Source organism: Beta vulgaris, chromosome 1, assembly GCF_026745355.1.
Source record: "Beta vulgaris subsp. vulgaris cultivar EL10 chromosome 1, EL10.2, whole genome shotgun sequence".
Classification (NCBI taxonomy): domain Eukaryota; kingdom Viridiplantae; phylum Streptophyta; class Magnoliopsida; order Caryophyllales; family Amaranthaceae; genus Beta; species Beta vulgaris.
Window position 1 is genome coordinate 56253986 of NC_079202.1, and position 18739 is coordinate 56272724.

General features: G+C 35.4%; 1 protein-coding gene and 1 long non-coding RNA gene across 5 annotated transcripts; both read right to left on the reverse strand.

Moving 5' to 3' along the window:
* Positions 1 to 1026: 1026 nt before the first annotated feature.
* On the reverse strand, positions 1027 to 15544 carry LOC104889589 (abscisic acid 8'-hydroxylase 4). Of its 4 annotated transcripts, none has more exons than XM_010674850.4 (10): positions 15235 to 15544; positions 11705 to 12026; positions 9612 to 9761; positions 2998 to 3205; positions 2784 to 2863; positions 2606 to 2692; positions 2307 to 2385; positions 2129 to 2235; positions 1536 to 1593; positions 1027 to 1330 (listed from the first exon to the last, which is right to left on the reverse strand). In XM_010674850.4, the coding sequence occupies exons 1-10, from the start codon at positions 15459 to 15461 to the stop codon at positions 1320 to 1322; spliced, it is 1329 nt and encodes a 442-aa protein (XP_010673152.1). In that variant the 5' UTR covers positions 15462 to 15544; the 3' UTR covers positions 1027 to 1319. The 4 variants fall into 4 exon arrangements, with proteins under 4 accessions (XP_010673152.1, XP_010673149.1, XP_048495596.1 ...); XM_010674847.4 differs by having other exon boundaries at positions 1475 to 1593; positions 15235 to 15536; XM_048639639.2 differs by lacking the exon at positions 9612 to 9761 and having other exon boundaries at positions 1475 to 1593; positions 15235 to 15538.
* A 1074-nt stretch (positions 15545 to 16618) lies between these two features.
* Positions 16619 to 18739, reverse strand: LOC104889586 (uncharacterized). The gene is made up of 4 exons (XR_789592.4): positions 18445 to 18739; positions 17998 to 18193; positions 17799 to 17898; positions 16619 to 16930 (listed from the first exon to the last, which is right to left on the reverse strand). It is a non-coding gene; the product is annotated as an uncharacterized LOC104889586 (long non-coding RNA).

The window sequence follows — 18739 nt, forward strand, 5'->3', positions numbered from 1 at the left end:
TTTGTGATTTGAAATGAGAGGGAAACTGAATAATGATAAAAACATGGTAAAATTGATTATATTAATCAAACATTTAATCGGATCACTTAATTAATCCAAACTTTTGATTATTATAGAATATTTTCAATTTGGGGGGATTACCTTCTCAAACTAAACTGAACTCTTATTTTTGTTAAATACAATACACCCAAAATAGATTAGTGATGGTAAAAAAAAAAAAAAGTTCGGATAATTTTGAGAAGCTATCATTTAAAATTGGCAATATTCTATAGTATTCAAAAGATGGGAGTAAATTTAGCGAACCGACTAAAACTTGATAATTAGATCAATTTTTCTTAAGAAGATTAGATAAAAAAGCATTATGTAGACTTTTTTGATTTTGTAAGAAGCAATCTTAGTTGTGGCTTTGAAGGCCGTTTACATCCAAGCTGTTGCAACAAGCCCAATGGCCTAATTTCACAAATTACTATGCCGAAGATATTTGAGCGATTATCTCAATAACGGCCCATTCTATTTTAATCCAAGTCTTAGTTATTTTAATCCATGTCAGCCCATTTCCTCACAGTATCTTTTTAGCATTTATGCCTTACTCTGTTTTAGGCTCACAGCAAACATTTTTTTTGGGGTGAAAACAATATGGTAATCTAGAGCCTCTTAAATATTGACTAATTTGAATTCAAGTTAAAAACAGACCCAATTGGAAACAAAACTAGTGCTTGTTGCATTTTCAAGACTCGAATACGAAACCACAGGTTAAGCTAAAGCCAATCCATATAACAATTGATCGGAGCACTTTATTCCTAGTTATCGATCATTTAAACACTTGCTCATTAGATGGGAAGTGACCAAGGAGACTAGGACATAATGTTGCAAAATGTTCATTTTCCCTTTCGTTTCACAATGTATCATGATTTGTCATGTTTCAGATTTTTTCACCTTAACCGTTTAATATTCTATGACGTACACCCCGATAACATTATAAATGCTAAAGAGTTACATGTTTAACAGTCGATCTCGTACAAAATATAAATAAAAGTGATCTCTTTATAAGATTAGTAATTGTATAAGAATAATTAATACCATGGACAAGATAATACTACAAAATACTCCTACTTCCTTAATCCTTACCCTATTTTTCAGTGGAAGTGTTACTAACTTTATGAGAAGGTAAGGTCACACATATTTTCAGAAATAAAATTCTTAATAAGCTTAAATTATCTCTTAATTTAGTTATTTGTGAAGTCGTGTAACTTGAATAGGACAACCACTTTTTAACCTTGAAAACAATGCCCAATTTTCCAAACTCGAGTCTCGATCAGTCACCTCCCACCTATGAATTGAAAAAATTGTTAACATAAGCAAGGTTTACCTTAGCATAGTACTCCATCAGAATTCACAAGTACAGTAATGAATGTATTAATCGATTGTTAAACTCCATTAATAACCATAATATCTACATTAGGATCAGACTTACTTGTAAGTGGTTAGTAAGCGATAAAGGAACACAAGCATCATTGTTCTAGCAAGGTTCATACCAAGACATGTTCTTCCACCTGCGCCAAATGCTAAGTAACTGTATGCTTTTGGCTCAATCTGCAATAAATAACATTATTACATTATATAGAATAATCTATATAAATATATTAAAAGACGTTCCTAAACCAGGAACTGTACCACATGACGCTCTTCCTAGAAAGTTTTAATTCATGTAATCCATGTACAATAAAATATTTAGAAATTGAATGGTACGTATAGGTTTTGATCCTGTGACGTCAAATTCATATACTAAAGTTTTAACCACTAAACCAAGTTGTATTTAGTATTATCATTTGAAACTTGAAAGTACAATAAAAATAAATGAAATTTTTCTTATTCGGAGCAGAGCCCGGACCTGATGATAACTAGTTTTAGTTGAAAACAAGCAAGCACATTGTCTATCATAACCTTATTCGTTTATCTTAAGTAATAAAATTGTTTTGGCGAACGACTTAATTATAAAGAAATACGCTTATTCTTGACCATGGTTAGCTCACCTTTTTAGCTTCCAAGTAAAGGTACATGCATTCATATACGTTCTTTTTGAACTCTCTATGTACAATGCAACATATAATTTGAAAGAAACTCTTACATCAAACCTAGACGGATTAAATTGATGAGGATCTTTGTGTAATGTAGGATCAAAGTGTATAGATCTAGCATCCACATTAATATTCCATCCTTTCTCGATTGTATATCCTACATCAACATATTCATGATTAAGACTTCATTTCATGTTAGGTAATATAGTAGTATATAAGAAACCGAACCTAAAATGTTGCAGTCATGGAGTGCCACTCTTGGAAACCAAGGTACTATGGATGCCATCCTCAAGCACTCTTTAACAACCTATTTATTTATTCATCAATAAATCCAACTTTATGAGATTTCGATATAGATATACTATCAATTTTTTTTTGCGGACAAAAAAACCTATATCAAACGAACAACAAAGGCAAAATGAATCACGTATACTCCTTCCGTCTTGAACTAATAGCCATGTCGATAGTATAATTTAAACGAGTGATGTGACAAAAAAATTCTTTACACATGTACTAGTATTTTATACCTTAGCACCATATGTCATCTCATTAAGTTCTTCTAATGTAAGAAAGGATTTATGTGCAGCTATCTTCTGTTGGTTGTGTACTTCATCCTGTTCCAATAGTAATAAAATACAAATAGTTCAATTTTTTTAGTTTTTACACATTTTCAGTAATGGCATATAGTAAATTTATATTAATAACCAGTAAAACTTCAAGGACTCCTTGATTTTCATCCAAGTATTTCACCATCCATGTCATTGCACTTGCAGTGGTATCTTGACCTAAATATACATATATCAAATTATTCATTCTTACTCCATGAATACTAACTACATCATATTATTGCAAACTATAACGCATTATGAAATTCATAGACAAATATATTTCTAATGATCTTGCTTAAGGGTATAATTACCTGCAATTATCATGGTTAAGATGTTATCTTTGATATGTGCATCTGTTAAGGTTGGTTCTTGATCTGAAGAACATGATTCGCGGTCCAAAGCTAGTAGTAGGTATTGCAGAAAATCTTGGTGATGATGAACAACAGGAACTTGTGCTGAATGTTTTATTCTTCTCTCTTGAATAATCTTTCCTAGCATGTCCATTATTCTTTTTCTTGCCTGCACTTGTAATCTCATCACATTTATGAATAATAGTAAGAAAAATAATTTGAATTATGTATTTGTGTTAGTTGGGATCAGATTACTTTATCTACATATCAAATCCAATTCTCGTGTCTAAGATATTACTTCCTCCGTTTCAAATTACTCGCTACTGTTGGGTATATGGATTCATATGAGGCTCAATGGGGTGTATGGAGTGTGGAGAAAGGTTGCGTAGAAGGAAAACGAAGAAGGAATTGAAATCGGGGCTCGGCACGAGTGGTGCGCCCGCACCAATTGGTGGTGCGCCCGCACAAGTCCAGGTGCCCCCGCACAGGACTGATGTGCGTCCGCACTTCAGATTCGACGAATTCCTGCAGTTGAGGCAGAATGCTTCTGTCCGCCCGCACCAAAGTGATGTGCGCCCGCACATCGGGCTGGTGCGCCCGCACCAATAGTAGGTGCGCCCGCACCTATCGGGCAATACGCGTTTTTCCCGTTTTTCGATTAATGAGGGTATAAATAGGTGCCCTAATTGCGATTAATGTAATTCTTCATCTTTAACACATATTTTGAGAGAGAGAAAGCTTTAGAGAGAGCTCTTGAGTGCTTTTGTAATCTCTATCAAAACATTCATTGATTCCTAGTGCAGATTCGTGGTTTTTCTCACAGTTCTTGGGTTTCCACGTAAAAAGTTTCTGGTGTGTTTTTCCTGTTTTCTTATTTGATATTCTATATTTGTTTGCTATTATTCTACGATTGATAGTCAATAGAACTTACAAGTGGTATCAAGAGCTAGGTTTGATTATTGTCTAGATCTAGAATAATTAACAATGGAGGATTCAAAGATTAGAATTGAGAAGTTTGATGGGACAGATTTTGGATATTGGAAGATGCAAATAGAGGACATCTTATATCAGAAAAATCTGTATCAACCTTTGTCTGAAAAGCCTGCTGAGATGGAGGAGGCTACGTGGAAGGTACTGGATAGGTAGGCACTAGCGGTGGTGAGATTGACATTGGCTCGGAATGTGGCGTTCAATGTCAAGGACATCAAAACAACGGCTGGATTGATCAAAGCTCTGTCAGATATGTATGAGAAGCCCTCGGCTATGAATAAGGTATATCTGATGCGCCGTTTATTTGATTTAGAGATGAATAATGGTAGTTCTTGCTGAACATATTAATGAATTTAATTCTATAATAAGTCAGTTATCGTCTGTTAATATTGCTTTTGAGGATGAAGTGAAAGCCTTAATTTTGTTGTCCTCTTTACCTACTGCTTGGGAAACTGTTGTTACTGCTGTTAGTAATTCCTCTGGTAAAGAGAAATTGGTTTATGATGTTGTCCGTGATCTTATTTTGAGTGAGAGCATTCGAAGGAAAGAGAGTGGAGAATCATCTGGAGCATACAGTGCAGAGGGTAGAGGGAGGGGAAAACAAAAGGGAAAAGGGAAGAATTCACAAAGGAGATCAAAATCAAGGGGGCGAAATAAGTCTAAGGGCAGAACAAATTTTACCTGTTGGAATTGTGGTGAGAAGGGTCATCCAAAGAGGGATTGTCCACATCCCAAGAAGAAGGGTGGAAAACTGATCATAATGAGAGACAGGAGGATAGTGATAACTCATCGATATTTTCTGCATCGAATGAGGTTGAGGATGCTCTGGTTTTGAGTGTTGATAGTTCTATAGAGTCGTGGATCCTAGATTCGGGGCATCATTTCATCTTCACCCATGAGGGAGCTGTTTAAGGACTTCAAGGCAAAGAAGTTAGGAAAGGTCCATCTTGCTGATGATAAGACCTTGGATATAATGGGGAAGGGAGATGTGTGTTGTCAGGACTACGAATGGAGGAACTTTAAAACTGCATGATGTTAGGTACATTCCAGGCCTAGCAAAGAATCTGATTTCTGTGAGTCAACTGGACTCATGTGGCTACAAAACTGTGTTCTGTGAGGGAAAGTGGAAGATTTCCAAAGGTTCCATGATTTTGGCTAGAGGTACTAAGATGGGAACCTTATACACTATTGCAGGGTGTACAGACATGATTGGTGGAGCTACGGTAGATGAGACCAAGTTATGGCATACTAGACTTGGTCACATGGGTGAGAAGGGGATGAAGATTTTAGCTTCAAGTGGCAAGTTGTTAGGGTTGAAATCAGTTGACATGGAATTTTGTGAGAGCTGTGTCTATGGCAAGCAGAAAAAGGTGACTTTCACAAAAGCCAAGAAGGAGTTGAAAACTGAAAGCTAGAATTGGTGCACACTACTTGTGGGGCCTCACCAGTCAGATCCCTTGGAGGCTCACGGTATTTTGTTACTTTCATTGATGACTACAGCAGGAAAGTGTGGGTCTACTTCATGAAGAAGAAATCTGAACTTCATGAAACTTTCAAGAAGTGGAAAGCTGAGGTCGAAAATCAGACTGGTAGGAAGATTAAGTGCATTAAGTCTGATAATGGAGGTGAGTATGAGTTGACAGAGTACACAAAACTCTGTGAGGAGAACGGTATAATTCTGAAGAGAAAAGTTCCAGGGAAACCTCGACAGAATGGAGTTGCAGAGAGGATGAACAGGACACTGACTGAGAGGGCTAGATGTATGAGGTTGCATGCAGGGCTACCTAAGACTTTCTGGGCAGATTCAGTTAGCACAGCAGCTTATTTGATCAACAGAGGACCATCCGTCCCTTTGGAGTTCAAATTGCCAGAAGAGGTTTGGAGTGGAAAAGAGGTAAATCTTACTTTTCTAAAACTATTTGGTTGTGTTGCTTATGTTCAATCTGATAAACGTGACAAGTTAGACCCAAAAGCCGTTAAATGTTATTTTATTGGGTATGGTTCTGAGAAGTATGGATATCGATGTTGGGAACCAAAAGGAGGAAGATTTTGAGACACTGTGATGTCACATTTGATGAGACTAAGCTGTATAAGGATGTATTTGGTGACAAATATGAGATTACTGAAGCAGTGGGAGTTCAGGAGAAGGAGATTGTGGAGATAGGTGGCATTGATGTTAGGGATGTCATTGTTCCAGAATTGGGTGAGCAACATAGAGATGAAGTTCACACTCCTGCAGGGTCTGATTCTGAGGAGTCAGATATCTCACAGCCTGAAAATTTAGAGGATACAATTGTCATACACCAAGAGGCTCCAGTTCTAGTACAGGAGAATTGTCTCTCAAGTTGACTTGAGAAAATCCGCAAGGGTGTCCAAAACACCTGTTCGATATTCACCTTCTATGTATTATTTGTTACTAACTGATGCAGGTGAACCAGAATCATACAAGGAAGCAATAAATTCGACAGATTCATCTAAGTGGGAGTTAGCCATGAAAGATGAGATGAAATCCCTGGAAAAGAATCAGACATGGGAGTTGTCTGCATTACCAAAAGTATGAGAGCACTTAGCAGCAACAAGTGGATCTTCAGACTGAAGAAAGAGCCTGATGGAAGTGTCAGGTATAAGGCGAGACTAGTAGTAAAGGGGTTCCTACAAAAGGAGGGTATAGACTATAATGAAATATTTGCTTTTGTTGTGAAGTTAACTACTATTCGTATCTTGTTGGCTATTGTTGCTGCTGAAAATTTGTTCTTAGAACAGATGGATGTAAAGACTGCGTTTCTACATGGTGATCTGGAGGAGGAGATTTACATGAAGCAACCAGATGGTTTTCAAGTTCAAGGAAAGGAGAACTTGGTGTGCAAGCTCAAGAGGAGCTTATATGGACTGAAGCAGGCTCCTAGGCAGTGGTACATAAAGTTTGACACATTCATGTGTAGCAGTGGGTTCAAGAGAGCTGATAGTGATCATTGTTGTTACTTTCAGAGGTATGAAAATGACTATGTTTATTTACTTCTGTATGTTGATGATATGCTGATTGCTGGTACTAGTATGGATGTGATAAATGGAGTGAAAGGAAAGCTGTCACAAGTATTTGAGATGAAGGACTTAGGTGAATCTACACAAATCTTAGGCATGAAGATTTTCAGGGACAAGTCTACTGGTATGTTGAAGTTGTCTCAGGAGGATTATATTCTTAAGGTGCTGAAGAGGTTTAATGTAGGTGATGCTAAACCCAGAAATTCACCACTTCCTAGTGATCTCAAATTGACAAGGGAGCATTCACCAACTACAGAAGCAGAAAAGGAGCGGATGGCCACTGTTCCCTATGCTTCAGCTGTTGGTAGCTTATGTATGCATGGTGTGCACACGACCTGACATTGCTTTTGCAGTGGGAGTTGTTAGTAGGTTTGTTTCAAATCCAGGTGAGAAACATTGGGAGGCTGTAAAGTGGTTACTAAGGTATTTGAAGGGTACTTCAAGTATGGGGCTTTGTTTCTGGCAGAAGGGAGTAAAGCTAGAGGGTTATGTTGATGCTGATCTCAGTGGAGATATCGATACAAGCAAAAGCACTTCAGGATATGTCTCTACTGTAGGGGGTATTGTAGTGAGTTGGATGTCTAAGTTACAGAAGTGTATCTCTTTGTCTACTACAGAGTCTGAGTATGTGGCTATGTCAGAGGCAGGTAAGGAGATGGTATGGTTGATTGGTTTTCTTGAGGAGATGGGCATTAAACAGGAAAAGGTGATACTTTATAGTGATAGTCAAAGTGCAGTGCATTTGGCTAAGAATCCCATGTATCATTGTAGGACTAAACACATTCGTAGGCGTTTTCACTATATCAGGAGTTTAGTGGAGGAGAATGAGTTGAGTCTGGAGAAAGTGTTGGGTGCTAAGAATCCAGCAGATATGCTCACTAAGAGTGTGAGTTGTGATAAACTAAGGTTGTGCAGGACCTTAGTTGGTCTTCGTTGATTGATGGTGAAGATGGTGGACTAGGAGTTGAGATGAATGAGAACATGATGAAGGTATGAAATTTTTCTTCACTTACACCTATCTCCAAGTGGGAGATTGTTGGGTATATGGATTCATATGCGGCTCAATGGGGTGTATGGGGTGTGGAGAAAGGTTGCGTAGAAGGAAAACGAAGAAGGAATTGAAATCGGGGCTCGGTACGAGTGGTGCGCCCGCACCAATTGGTGGTGCGCCCGCACCAATTGGTGGTGCGCCCGCACCAATTGGTGGTGCGCCCGCACAAGTCCAGGTGCGCCCGCACAGGACTGATGTGCGCCCGCACTTCAGATTCGACGAATTCCTGCAGTTGAGGCAGAATGCTTCTGTCGCGCCGCACCAAAGTGATGTGCGCCCGCACATCGGGCTGGTGCGCCCGCACCAATAGTAGGTGCGCCCGACCTATCGGGCAATACACGTTTTTCCCGTTTTTCGATTAATGAGGGTATAAATAGGTGCCCTAATTGCGATTAATGTAATTCTTCATCTTTAACACATATTTGAGAGAGAGAAAGCTTTAGAGAGAGCTCTTGAGTGCTTTTGTAATCTCTATCAAAACATTCATTGATTCCTAGTGCAGATTCGTGGTTTTTCTCCCAGTTCTTGGGTTTGCACGTAAAAAGTTTCTGGTGTGATTTTCCTGTTTTCTTATTTGATATTCTATATTTGTTTGCTATTATTCTACGATTGATAGTCAATAGAACTTACAGCTACACTTTGAAAATTCCACTATTCATGAATGAGGTTTGACCATGCATTATTTACTACTCCCTCCGTTTTATATTAATCTACACACTTTGACATTTTACACTATTCACAAATTGCACTTTGATCCTCGTTTGTGATTTATACGTGAATAAAAACATAGTCATGTGGGATCTTGTTAGATTCATATTAGTACTTATTTTATTAATATGTACTTTTTATAATTTTTACAAATACAAAACTAAAGATATATGTCCTTAAAGTTTTACATTGGCGTGCGTGAAAAGTGTAAGTGTGTAGATTAAAATGAAACGGAGGGAGTATTAGATAAAATCAAATGTTATAAAGTAATATGTTGTTGGATTTGTCTCAATGTATATTTTTCAGAAAATCAAAATTTCAAACTTTACTGTAATACATAATTAAAGATATTAATAGTCAAAGTAGTGCATCGACAAGTGTGAAAGTCAAAGTGTAGCGAGTAATTTGAAACAGAGGAATAACTACTAATCTTGGATGAATTATTGCCAAAGGTAGAGTCCACATGACTATATTTTTTTTCTCATGTAAAAATCACAGATGACGGACAAAGTAAGATATGTGAGTAGTGAAAAAGTCAAATTGTCCCAATCAACTAAAAACGGACATACTACCATGTATAAATATTTGAACATTTTGTAGATTTGACAAAATAAGATATGCAACTATGATCATTTGACAAGTACCTATATACATCATTCGTTTTGATAAATGATAACTTTTTAAGAAAAGCATTTCACTTATTTCATAATGGATGCAGTATATTATCTTCAATTCCTTAGAGTTATGAATAAAATATACGAATACCATGGTTTAGAAACTTCACCTTAAGACCTTTGCTGAAAGTAGTCCAAGGAAACTTCAATGGAAGTGCAAGCATTGCATGACAAACACAATCAACATCTTTTTGCAGCATATATAGCTCATTTCCAGCTTCTAGACTTAGTAGCATTTTACACATGGCCTTGAAAGTCATCTGGTATCCACATTGATATTTGAATTATACAATTTGCTCAACTAAAATTAGTTGGCCAATAATTAAGCAATTTACTAGCATTAAACATATGACTTTAGGCCCACTTTTTACCAAGTCAAGCTCCTTGAAAGATTTAAACGCTTTGTTTCAAGAAAACAAATTGTTATTAGACAGCCCATTTAACAAGTAGGACTACGCACCGTATGGTCTATGGATTGCTACCTAATAGGACAGCTAAAAAATCTAGATTTAAGACCAATACTAATACTTGTGCTAGTTAATAACACTGTCTTTATTTATATTTATTAAGAAAATTTTACGAGAAATGCACATTGATGTAAACGAGATTTTATCTCAGGTCTTGAATATGACTATTGTAAGACTTATATCAACTAAATTAGACGATATCCATGTTCGATTTGTTTATGATATGGTAAAATAAAACTTAGCAATATGTGGTTACATAATGGAGTACAATAATAAAAGTCCACTACTCTTTGCTTCTTTGGTTCTGCTTTGTTTGGTTTAGCTTTGGTGGGTTGTTTGTTTCACTGTGGTGCTGTTTTGGCCTCCTTTAGTGGTTGTATTTTTGGATGGTTAATTTAAGTACGTGTTTCCTTTTCCCCTTACAAAAGAAAAAAGCCCACTCTAGTTTGGGAGGGTTCTACTCATTTACACTTGAGTAGAAAATAGGGTGTTAGTTTGAGTGTGTTGATATATATGCTTTGAGTAGGAGCAGTAGGTGATAGACTAGTGGTATTGACATCATTTTTGATAGCAAAAATTTTATTTAAAATAATGTAATCTTACCTATTTTTTGAGTTGCATTGGTTTCTTCCCCGATTCCAAATAGTAACAACAAAAGAAAACGGAGTGAGTATATAATAGAGTTGTAGTTAAAATCCAAATATAAACAAATTCTCATTTAAATTATTAGTTATTATTTTTAAAAATAATAAAGTACAATTTATACTTACTACTATTATACCCTCAACTAACAAAAAAAAATTATAACTTCTCCAATTTATTGGTTTTATTAAGAAAATCAAAAGAAAAAAATAGCATGATTTTTTTTGAATAATTTTTCGTCCATGTTATTATGCAATTGACCTTTCTATTTACTTTCGCACGTATCATCTACATATAAGGCTACTGACTTAATGTTTGCTTTGTCCTATAAGGCTTGCTTACACAACCCAAAAACAATAAATATGAATTTTTTTCCATGATAATGTCAAAAGGGAGTATTAATTCCTCCTATGCGCTGAACTTGAAATTAATTCAATGGATATCGTTCACTTAGGACAGCACGTCATAATTTTGGGTTTTTTAGCAAAATCGCTACTCCAAGTAGCGGTTAACACCAATATTGTTTCACCGGAATTGACCACTACTTCAAATAGCGGGTATATCGTGTCTCTTAAACAAGATATAATGCATGCATAGCGCATTCTGGCTACGCCGCGCAGGCTTTGTGCGCTCAACGCACAGCTTACATGGCGCGCATTTCCCCCTTTCTTTCTTGCGTTTGTTATGTTCTGTAATAAGCCGCTATTCTGAGTAGCAGTGTTGCCTCGTAAACCGCTACCTCTAGTAGCGACTTAACTTAAATTTAATCGCTACTCTGAGTAGCAATTTGCTTTGCCCAAAATAAAAAATTTCTCGCGTGCTGTGGACAGTACCCATATAATTAATTTCAATCAGCGCATAGGAGGAATTAGTACTCTTATCGATATTATTCATGGAAAAATTTTCAATAAATATATTCCATATGTTGAAGACATTATTCACTAAAGATCCATTATTAAAGCCTAAAACTTGAAAATCAGCTCCATTAAAACGATATATCATTGTCAAAGTGACAAAGATTCTAGGATGGAACAATAATGTGGTATAAAATCAAAGGGTGTAGAATGTAGATAATGAAATGATTTAGACTATACCTTGAGTGCTTCATCAAGTATGACAACATGTCCTTTATATTCCCAGGTTAAGAGAGTATGTATCACCAATTCATCAAATTGCTTGGTGAAATCAGTAATTGACTTTGATGTGAATAAATCAAGAAGGTGTCTTCTTAGTAATTTGTGACTTTGATGTGATGCACAAAGAAGGCTTTCTGATCCAACAACTTCTCCAATTGATCTTATGTATTTCTTGGTGAATTTACCCAAATCGTTGCTCATTATCTCTTTTGCTGCCTTTGTGCTTGACACAAACACATGGGTCTCCCCAAATATGTGCGTCTTAAAACAATTCCCGTACCTATTTTTGGAAAAAAAAGGTTAGAAGTTTATTGTGAAAAGATTATAATTCTCCCTTTGAAGAAATATTTGTTCAACCCTATATGTTGTATACATGTGAGTTGTCCCATATTGAAAAAAGAGAAGAGAAAATACCATAATATAAAAGGAAAAATTGATTCTAATAATTCAACCTTTGAGCCGTTCGCTCAAAATAATCCAACCTTTTAATTATTATTTAATAATCCAACCTTTTAGGACAATTCGCAAATAATGCACCATGACCTGTTGAAATAGGTAGGTGACCATTAGAATAGGTTAATTGCACACGTGTCTTGCGCTGATTTGTTGTGATCTAATTAATCAATATTAATCTTAATTAAAATAACCAAACAACACCCCACCCCCACCACCACCACTGCCACTCCCAACAATCTCTATTTCACCCCACCACCACCACCACAACCGCAGTACCAACCACCATTGCCCACCGTAGTACCAACCACCACTGTCAACCGCGCGCATTTCACCCACACCACCACCACTGCCAACAACCCCCATTGCACCCACACCACCACCATTGCCAACAACCCCCATATCACCCCACCCCAAACAACACCACCACCACCATCAGCAAGAAGAAGAGAGAGAGAGATTCGAAGGGGGGGGAGGCGTTGCTATGGGATTCGAAGGGGGATGTGGGGGAGCGGGAGGGGGATTCGAAGGGGGATGCGGGGAAGAGGGAGGGGGAGAGGGATTCGACGTGGGATGCGGGAGGGGGAGGGGGATTCGAAGGGGGATGCGGCGGAGGGGGAGGGGGCGCTGCTACGGGGGAGGGGTTGGTGGGGGTGCTCAAAGTGGGGGTAGGGGAGGGCAGGGGAGGGGGCGGGGTGCTCACAGTGGGGTCGGGAAGGGCGGTGGAGGGGAGGGGGTGCTATTGTGCTAACAGTGGGGGTCGGGGAGGGGAGGGGGGTGAGGGAGGGCAGGGGAGGGGGGTTCCTGGTGAAGTGATGAGTAGGGTGGTAAGGGGGGAGGAAGAGAGATAGGAGGGAGGGGTTAGAGAAGAAAAAAAAAAGAAATATGGAAAAAAAAGAATTTACAACTTCAACAGGTTACTGGTTTCATGGATCATTATGAGCAGATACAACTTAAAGGTTGGATTATTAAATAATAATCAAAAGGTTGGATTATTTTGAGCGAACGACCCAAAGGTTGGATTACTAGAATCAATTTTTCCTAATATAAAATAGAGGAGTTAATCCTACTATTCTCAATTGGTTTTAATATGGAACGGACCTCTTTTGGCCTTGTATAATGAGGATTATTGCCTGTTTTCAATTCTATCAAATTTATCAATAGTACATGACATGTAAAATAAGAAAGTATACGATTATACATATCAAAAATGTGATTATTATTTATTTTATTTATGTTGCAAATGGACCAGCTATTAGTATATACTAACCACAAATTATTAGAATAGGCGGTGTAATTTCAACATAAAATTAGAGGAATTCAAGACTGGATTTTTTTAACAAGCTCATTCCATTTGACTCTAATCTAACATTATATATACTAGTCATCCTTTCTCTTCTCCTTCCTTTTTTTTCTAGATATCGAACTATAACAACTAATTTCAAAAAAAATAACTCGATAGTTTTACCGAACATATTAAACTAGTTACTAAATAGATTAAACTAATCACTGAATGGATTAAACAATATCATTACTGAATAGATTAAACTGGTCACGAAATAGATTAACCTGATTTCTAAATAGATTAAACTAGTCACTATATTTAAAAAAAAGTGGCATGTTCTCTTTTTAATATTGAGCTTGGGCCGTGCCTAATTTTAAGTTAAAATTAGACCATCTCTTATAAAACCAACCGTATACTAATAGTATATCTAAGTGACTACTGATGTAAAGCCATGTCCACTGGTTAGCATTTGCGCCTAAATATGAACAAGATTTGTTAATTAGTTAGTAGGTTACGTTTCTTATACTTTTATAAAGTATGACCAAGAGCACGTTGAAGAATCAATCGACGAGAATAATGAAGTGATCATATAAACATTCGAGAAATGCTAATAAGAGTGCTGAGTGCACGTCAAAATTAGAATCGCCAGATATTCGAAAAATGCTAGTAGCTAGTAGCTAGTGTAGGTTAAAATTACAAATGAATCAAAAAATTTTTTATTATGCCATACAAATCCTTATGCCTGTCTTTCGATCGGCCGCCCTAGAGAATGTGCTTCAAAAAGATGTTTTATGAATTGTCTTTGTGCTGTAGAAAGAAGAATTCCGTAGAAGGGAGCACATATATATGCAAAATGTCACTAAATCTAGGCATCCATCATGTTCAATGTACAATTGTAATTTGTACGGTCGATTAGTGGTGCATTGCAATGGCAAATCGTAATATTATTGTTCTCGATAGGGTCATATTGATCTAATTCCTACGAGAAAACTTTTATCCACTGCTAAACTATTCATTACATGTTCTCTTCGGCATAAAATAGTTGAATTGAATTGAACTGACTGAATTGAACTTAACTGAATTGAACTGAACTGAACTAAAATGAATAGTGATATGTGAGAGTAAAAGTATTGTCCAGACTCCAGAGCTGAACTTAACTGAATTGAACTGAAGTGAATTAAACTGAGTTGAGTTGAACTGAAAATAAGCTAGCGAGAACAGGCCTCAATACCCACCATTAATAAAGACTTGTTGAAGGTTGTGGTAATAAAATCCAACTCAACATAATAATTTAGTTGGTAAAATTTAGGGCATGTTCTTTTATGCATAAAACAGCTGAACTGAATTGAATTGAACTGAAATGAATAATAGATAGTGATATGTGAGAGTAAAATATTGAACTGAATTGAACTGAACTGGACTGAACTGAACTGAACTGAAAATAAGTTGGGGAGAACAGACCCTTAGAGAGTAGTATCCAAGAATAGAATCATATTCACATGCCTCCTTATTGAACAAAATAAAATAGTAGCATTCAATTGACTTCTCTTTTCTAGATTTAGCACTCTCCTTAGTTTCTTTTTCTATAAACTATATTATATGCCTAATTTATAAAACAATTACAAGGTTCAGGATGAAATATAATCACATAAACAAAGAAGTAAGACTTCTTAATCAAAGCATAAGATAAAAGTGCATCTGAGGTATATTAACAAATTATCAATTATCTAGAATTGTGATGTTTATATACCTCAGATGGCGAGCTTGAACGAAGCTATAAAAACCTTGTTTGCTATAGATTGCTGCTATGAACTGTAAAGTTTCTCCAATATAAGGGAATAATCCTCTACTTCCTGGTGGAATATTTATCTGTGATTTTCCATAATTATTATAATTATGGCTAATTAACCATAACTTCTTCATCAAATAACCAATTACCAATGAAAGAGGAACAAAAAGAAAATATCTCAATGCCATTTATTCTCATGTAAGTTTTATTAGGTGAAGGATTAGTCACACACATTGTATCAATCAGACATATATGCACCTATATTTGCTATATTCTTTTGGTAGAATTTAGGAAAAAATTATGACTTATTATTCTTTAATATAAGTGGAGTCATTCAACGATGAAAGAAAGGCCACGTTAAGGAAGAATGATGGATGTTGGGATCTTGGCCTGCATGTTGCTGTTTAGTGTTTTCCACTATAAGTAAGTGGACTTCTAAAGTGATTACTTTCTAATTAAATGCTTTTATTCTCTTGGATTTTCATCAGTTAAATTTGGTAAGCAAATCTAGTTGTTGTGAATTTGATAAGACACTGTTATATTACCCAATTAGAACAGGAATTAACACAAGTTATGGTATAATTGTTATACCATAATTTATGATATAATAACCTACTCCCTCCGTTTCATATTAATCTACACATTTTGACATTTTATATTATTCACAAATTGCACTTTGACCCTCGTTTGTGATTTATACATGAATAAAAACATAGTCATGTGGGATCTTGTTAGATTCGTCTTAGTATGTATTTTATTAATATGTACTTTTTATAATTTTTACAAATACAAAACTAAAGATATATGTCCCCAAAGTTTTACATTGGCATGCGTGAAAAGTGTAAGTGTGTAGATTAAAATGACACTAATACAAAAAAGGGCAATGATAACTGTTAAATTAGGCTTTACGTAACAGTTTTGAGGTGTTATCCAAGTCAATGTAATGTAAAGTAAACATAACACATGACGAAAATGTTATGTTTGCCAAAGAAAACATAACAGTCATTTCTAATACACGTTATGCCACTAGATAACACATTTTGTAAATAAGTGTTATGTTTGCTATATGACAAAGTGAAAGAAGAAAAATTTAACACTTATCTTGAATAATTGTTATGTTTTCCTATGATATATATAACATATATTACCTATAACTGTTATCTATGATATTTTTTTTATAAAAATAATCAAATTATCATTTCACACATATATTATTGGCCATAGGCGTTGCAGCACGCAGCACAACAATGTCGTACAACAAAATTCCTTTTTTTTACAAGACATTACAATACATGTATCTGTTGTATAATTAAGGCTCAACCCATAAGATATTAGAACAAATAAATTGAATATCATATTCCAAACTTCAAAAAAATTTTATATCACAAAATAATTCAACTAATATTCATAAGTCTAAACTTCTAAAAAAAACTACTATATATACATATCAATAGTAATCTAAATCATAAACAAGATCAAATCTATCCTATAGCCACATCTACATGATATCAATATCCAAATCCAAAAATATAATGTATGTCCAAAAGTGGATTAAGTTAAAAAATTAGGCAGAAAGTTAGAACTCATTCATCATTTGTGCTTTGTGTTGATCTCCGACATATGTAATCCACAACTCCTTGAGTTCATCAATTTTCTCCTGAGAATAGGTTGGACCAATGCCTTGTTAATACTACAATAAAAGTATCGTAATTACAAAATAAGTATTCATATATAAAAACTTGAAAAGTAATGAAACTTTATAATCAATCATGCACAAATTATTTATCATAGTTGTAGCAAGATCATTCAGATATAAAATAATAATCAAGTGTTTTCAACTAATTTAGCCAAACTACTCTTTATCTATATAATATAACATGGATACAAATCTACAGTCTGAAAGATTCGTAATCATATAGAAATTAAAAAAAACCATAAAACGTCAACTTACAAACATGCATTTCGTAAGCTCGAAATGTAAAATATACACCCCCAAAATAAACAATGTAAATCATCTAAATATCTAATTACTCCTCTATTTCTTTTATATGATACACTCTTAAAACTACAGACTTCTATGTAATTTTTAGAAAAGAGAAGGTTAGATATAAAGAAAAATGAAAACTCATGTACTCCCTCCGTCCCTAAATAGAGTGCCCATATCTCCAATGCACGTTTTGTATCGCTAATATCTTTAACTTCATATTAGTAAAAATTATAAAAGTTTGATTTTCTTAATGTATGTAATGAGACGAATCAAACAAGACTCCACATGACTATGTTTTTTCTTATATATTAGAAATATTTTTTGAGGGCTTTCTTTACCTTTGAATAGTGTCTAAAAAAGAAATGGGCACTCTATTAAGGGACGGTGGGAGTAATCAAAGATAGATGGAAAGGATTTATTTTCCAAAAAAAGAGAATGATGCATCTAATTTGAAACACTCATTTTTAAAAAGTGTAGTATCTAAAAATAATGAGTAAAAGAGCATTTAATTTGACTAATTTCAAGTTTATTCACTCACATAGTGTCATCTTTTATTTGTCCAAATATTGGAACCCCAAGCTGAATTTGCTCCCTTTTATTCGCCTTCATCTGTTTGTTAAACAAAACATATGTACCACCTGCATATTAACGAAAACTACTTAGAAACCCAGATAAAGACCTACATACTTTGATACTATCAGTTATAAAGGTATTGAAGATTTGGAAAGAAGCCACACCTAAGAGATCTCCATTTTGACCAGCAGCTAGGAGTTCAGACTTTGAAATCAATATGAACCCCTTTCGTTCATAGCATTTTTTCATTCTCTAAGATATATAAGTCTATTAACTAAAAGATTTTAAACTTTCGAAAGAAGAACTCGCCATGTTCCCTTTCACTGGCTCCTTGGCTACGAAACCTTTTGTCAACTTGATCTGCGCATGACGAGCAACGCATTCTTTATGATTATCATCTATCATTCATTAGTAATATTTGTATGAAAACGGAGTGAAATTTTCTCGTCTCGTTTTTTTCTCCACCTAATCGACCACCACTAATAAAGCAAAATTGCCAATCTAAGAAACTAGAAAATTGATTAAATTATCAAAATTTTGAACAATAAAGCCACAAATATCAATTTCTTTATGCATTAGGAATACATAAGGGCTTGTAAAAAAAGAATTACCTGTAAATTGTTGTTAAGAATGGCAAATATGGTTGTCGATTTCTCCCAAAACGATTTACTGAATTACTGGGCAGGATGAAGTTGCGAATTTTGATGAATATATCCACGTTGTCTTCTAGAATGAAACTGAGACTGTGACTGTGAGGGACAAAGCCTCATCTGGAAACTGAAGGGGAAATCAGAGGTGCAAGCAAGTGGTTATGTACATTAGAGTTCAGTTACAGAAAATGAAAAGTACGGTTTGTAAAAGAAAAGGGTTTGCAGTTTCTATTTTACGTTTTACGTGTAGAAAGTG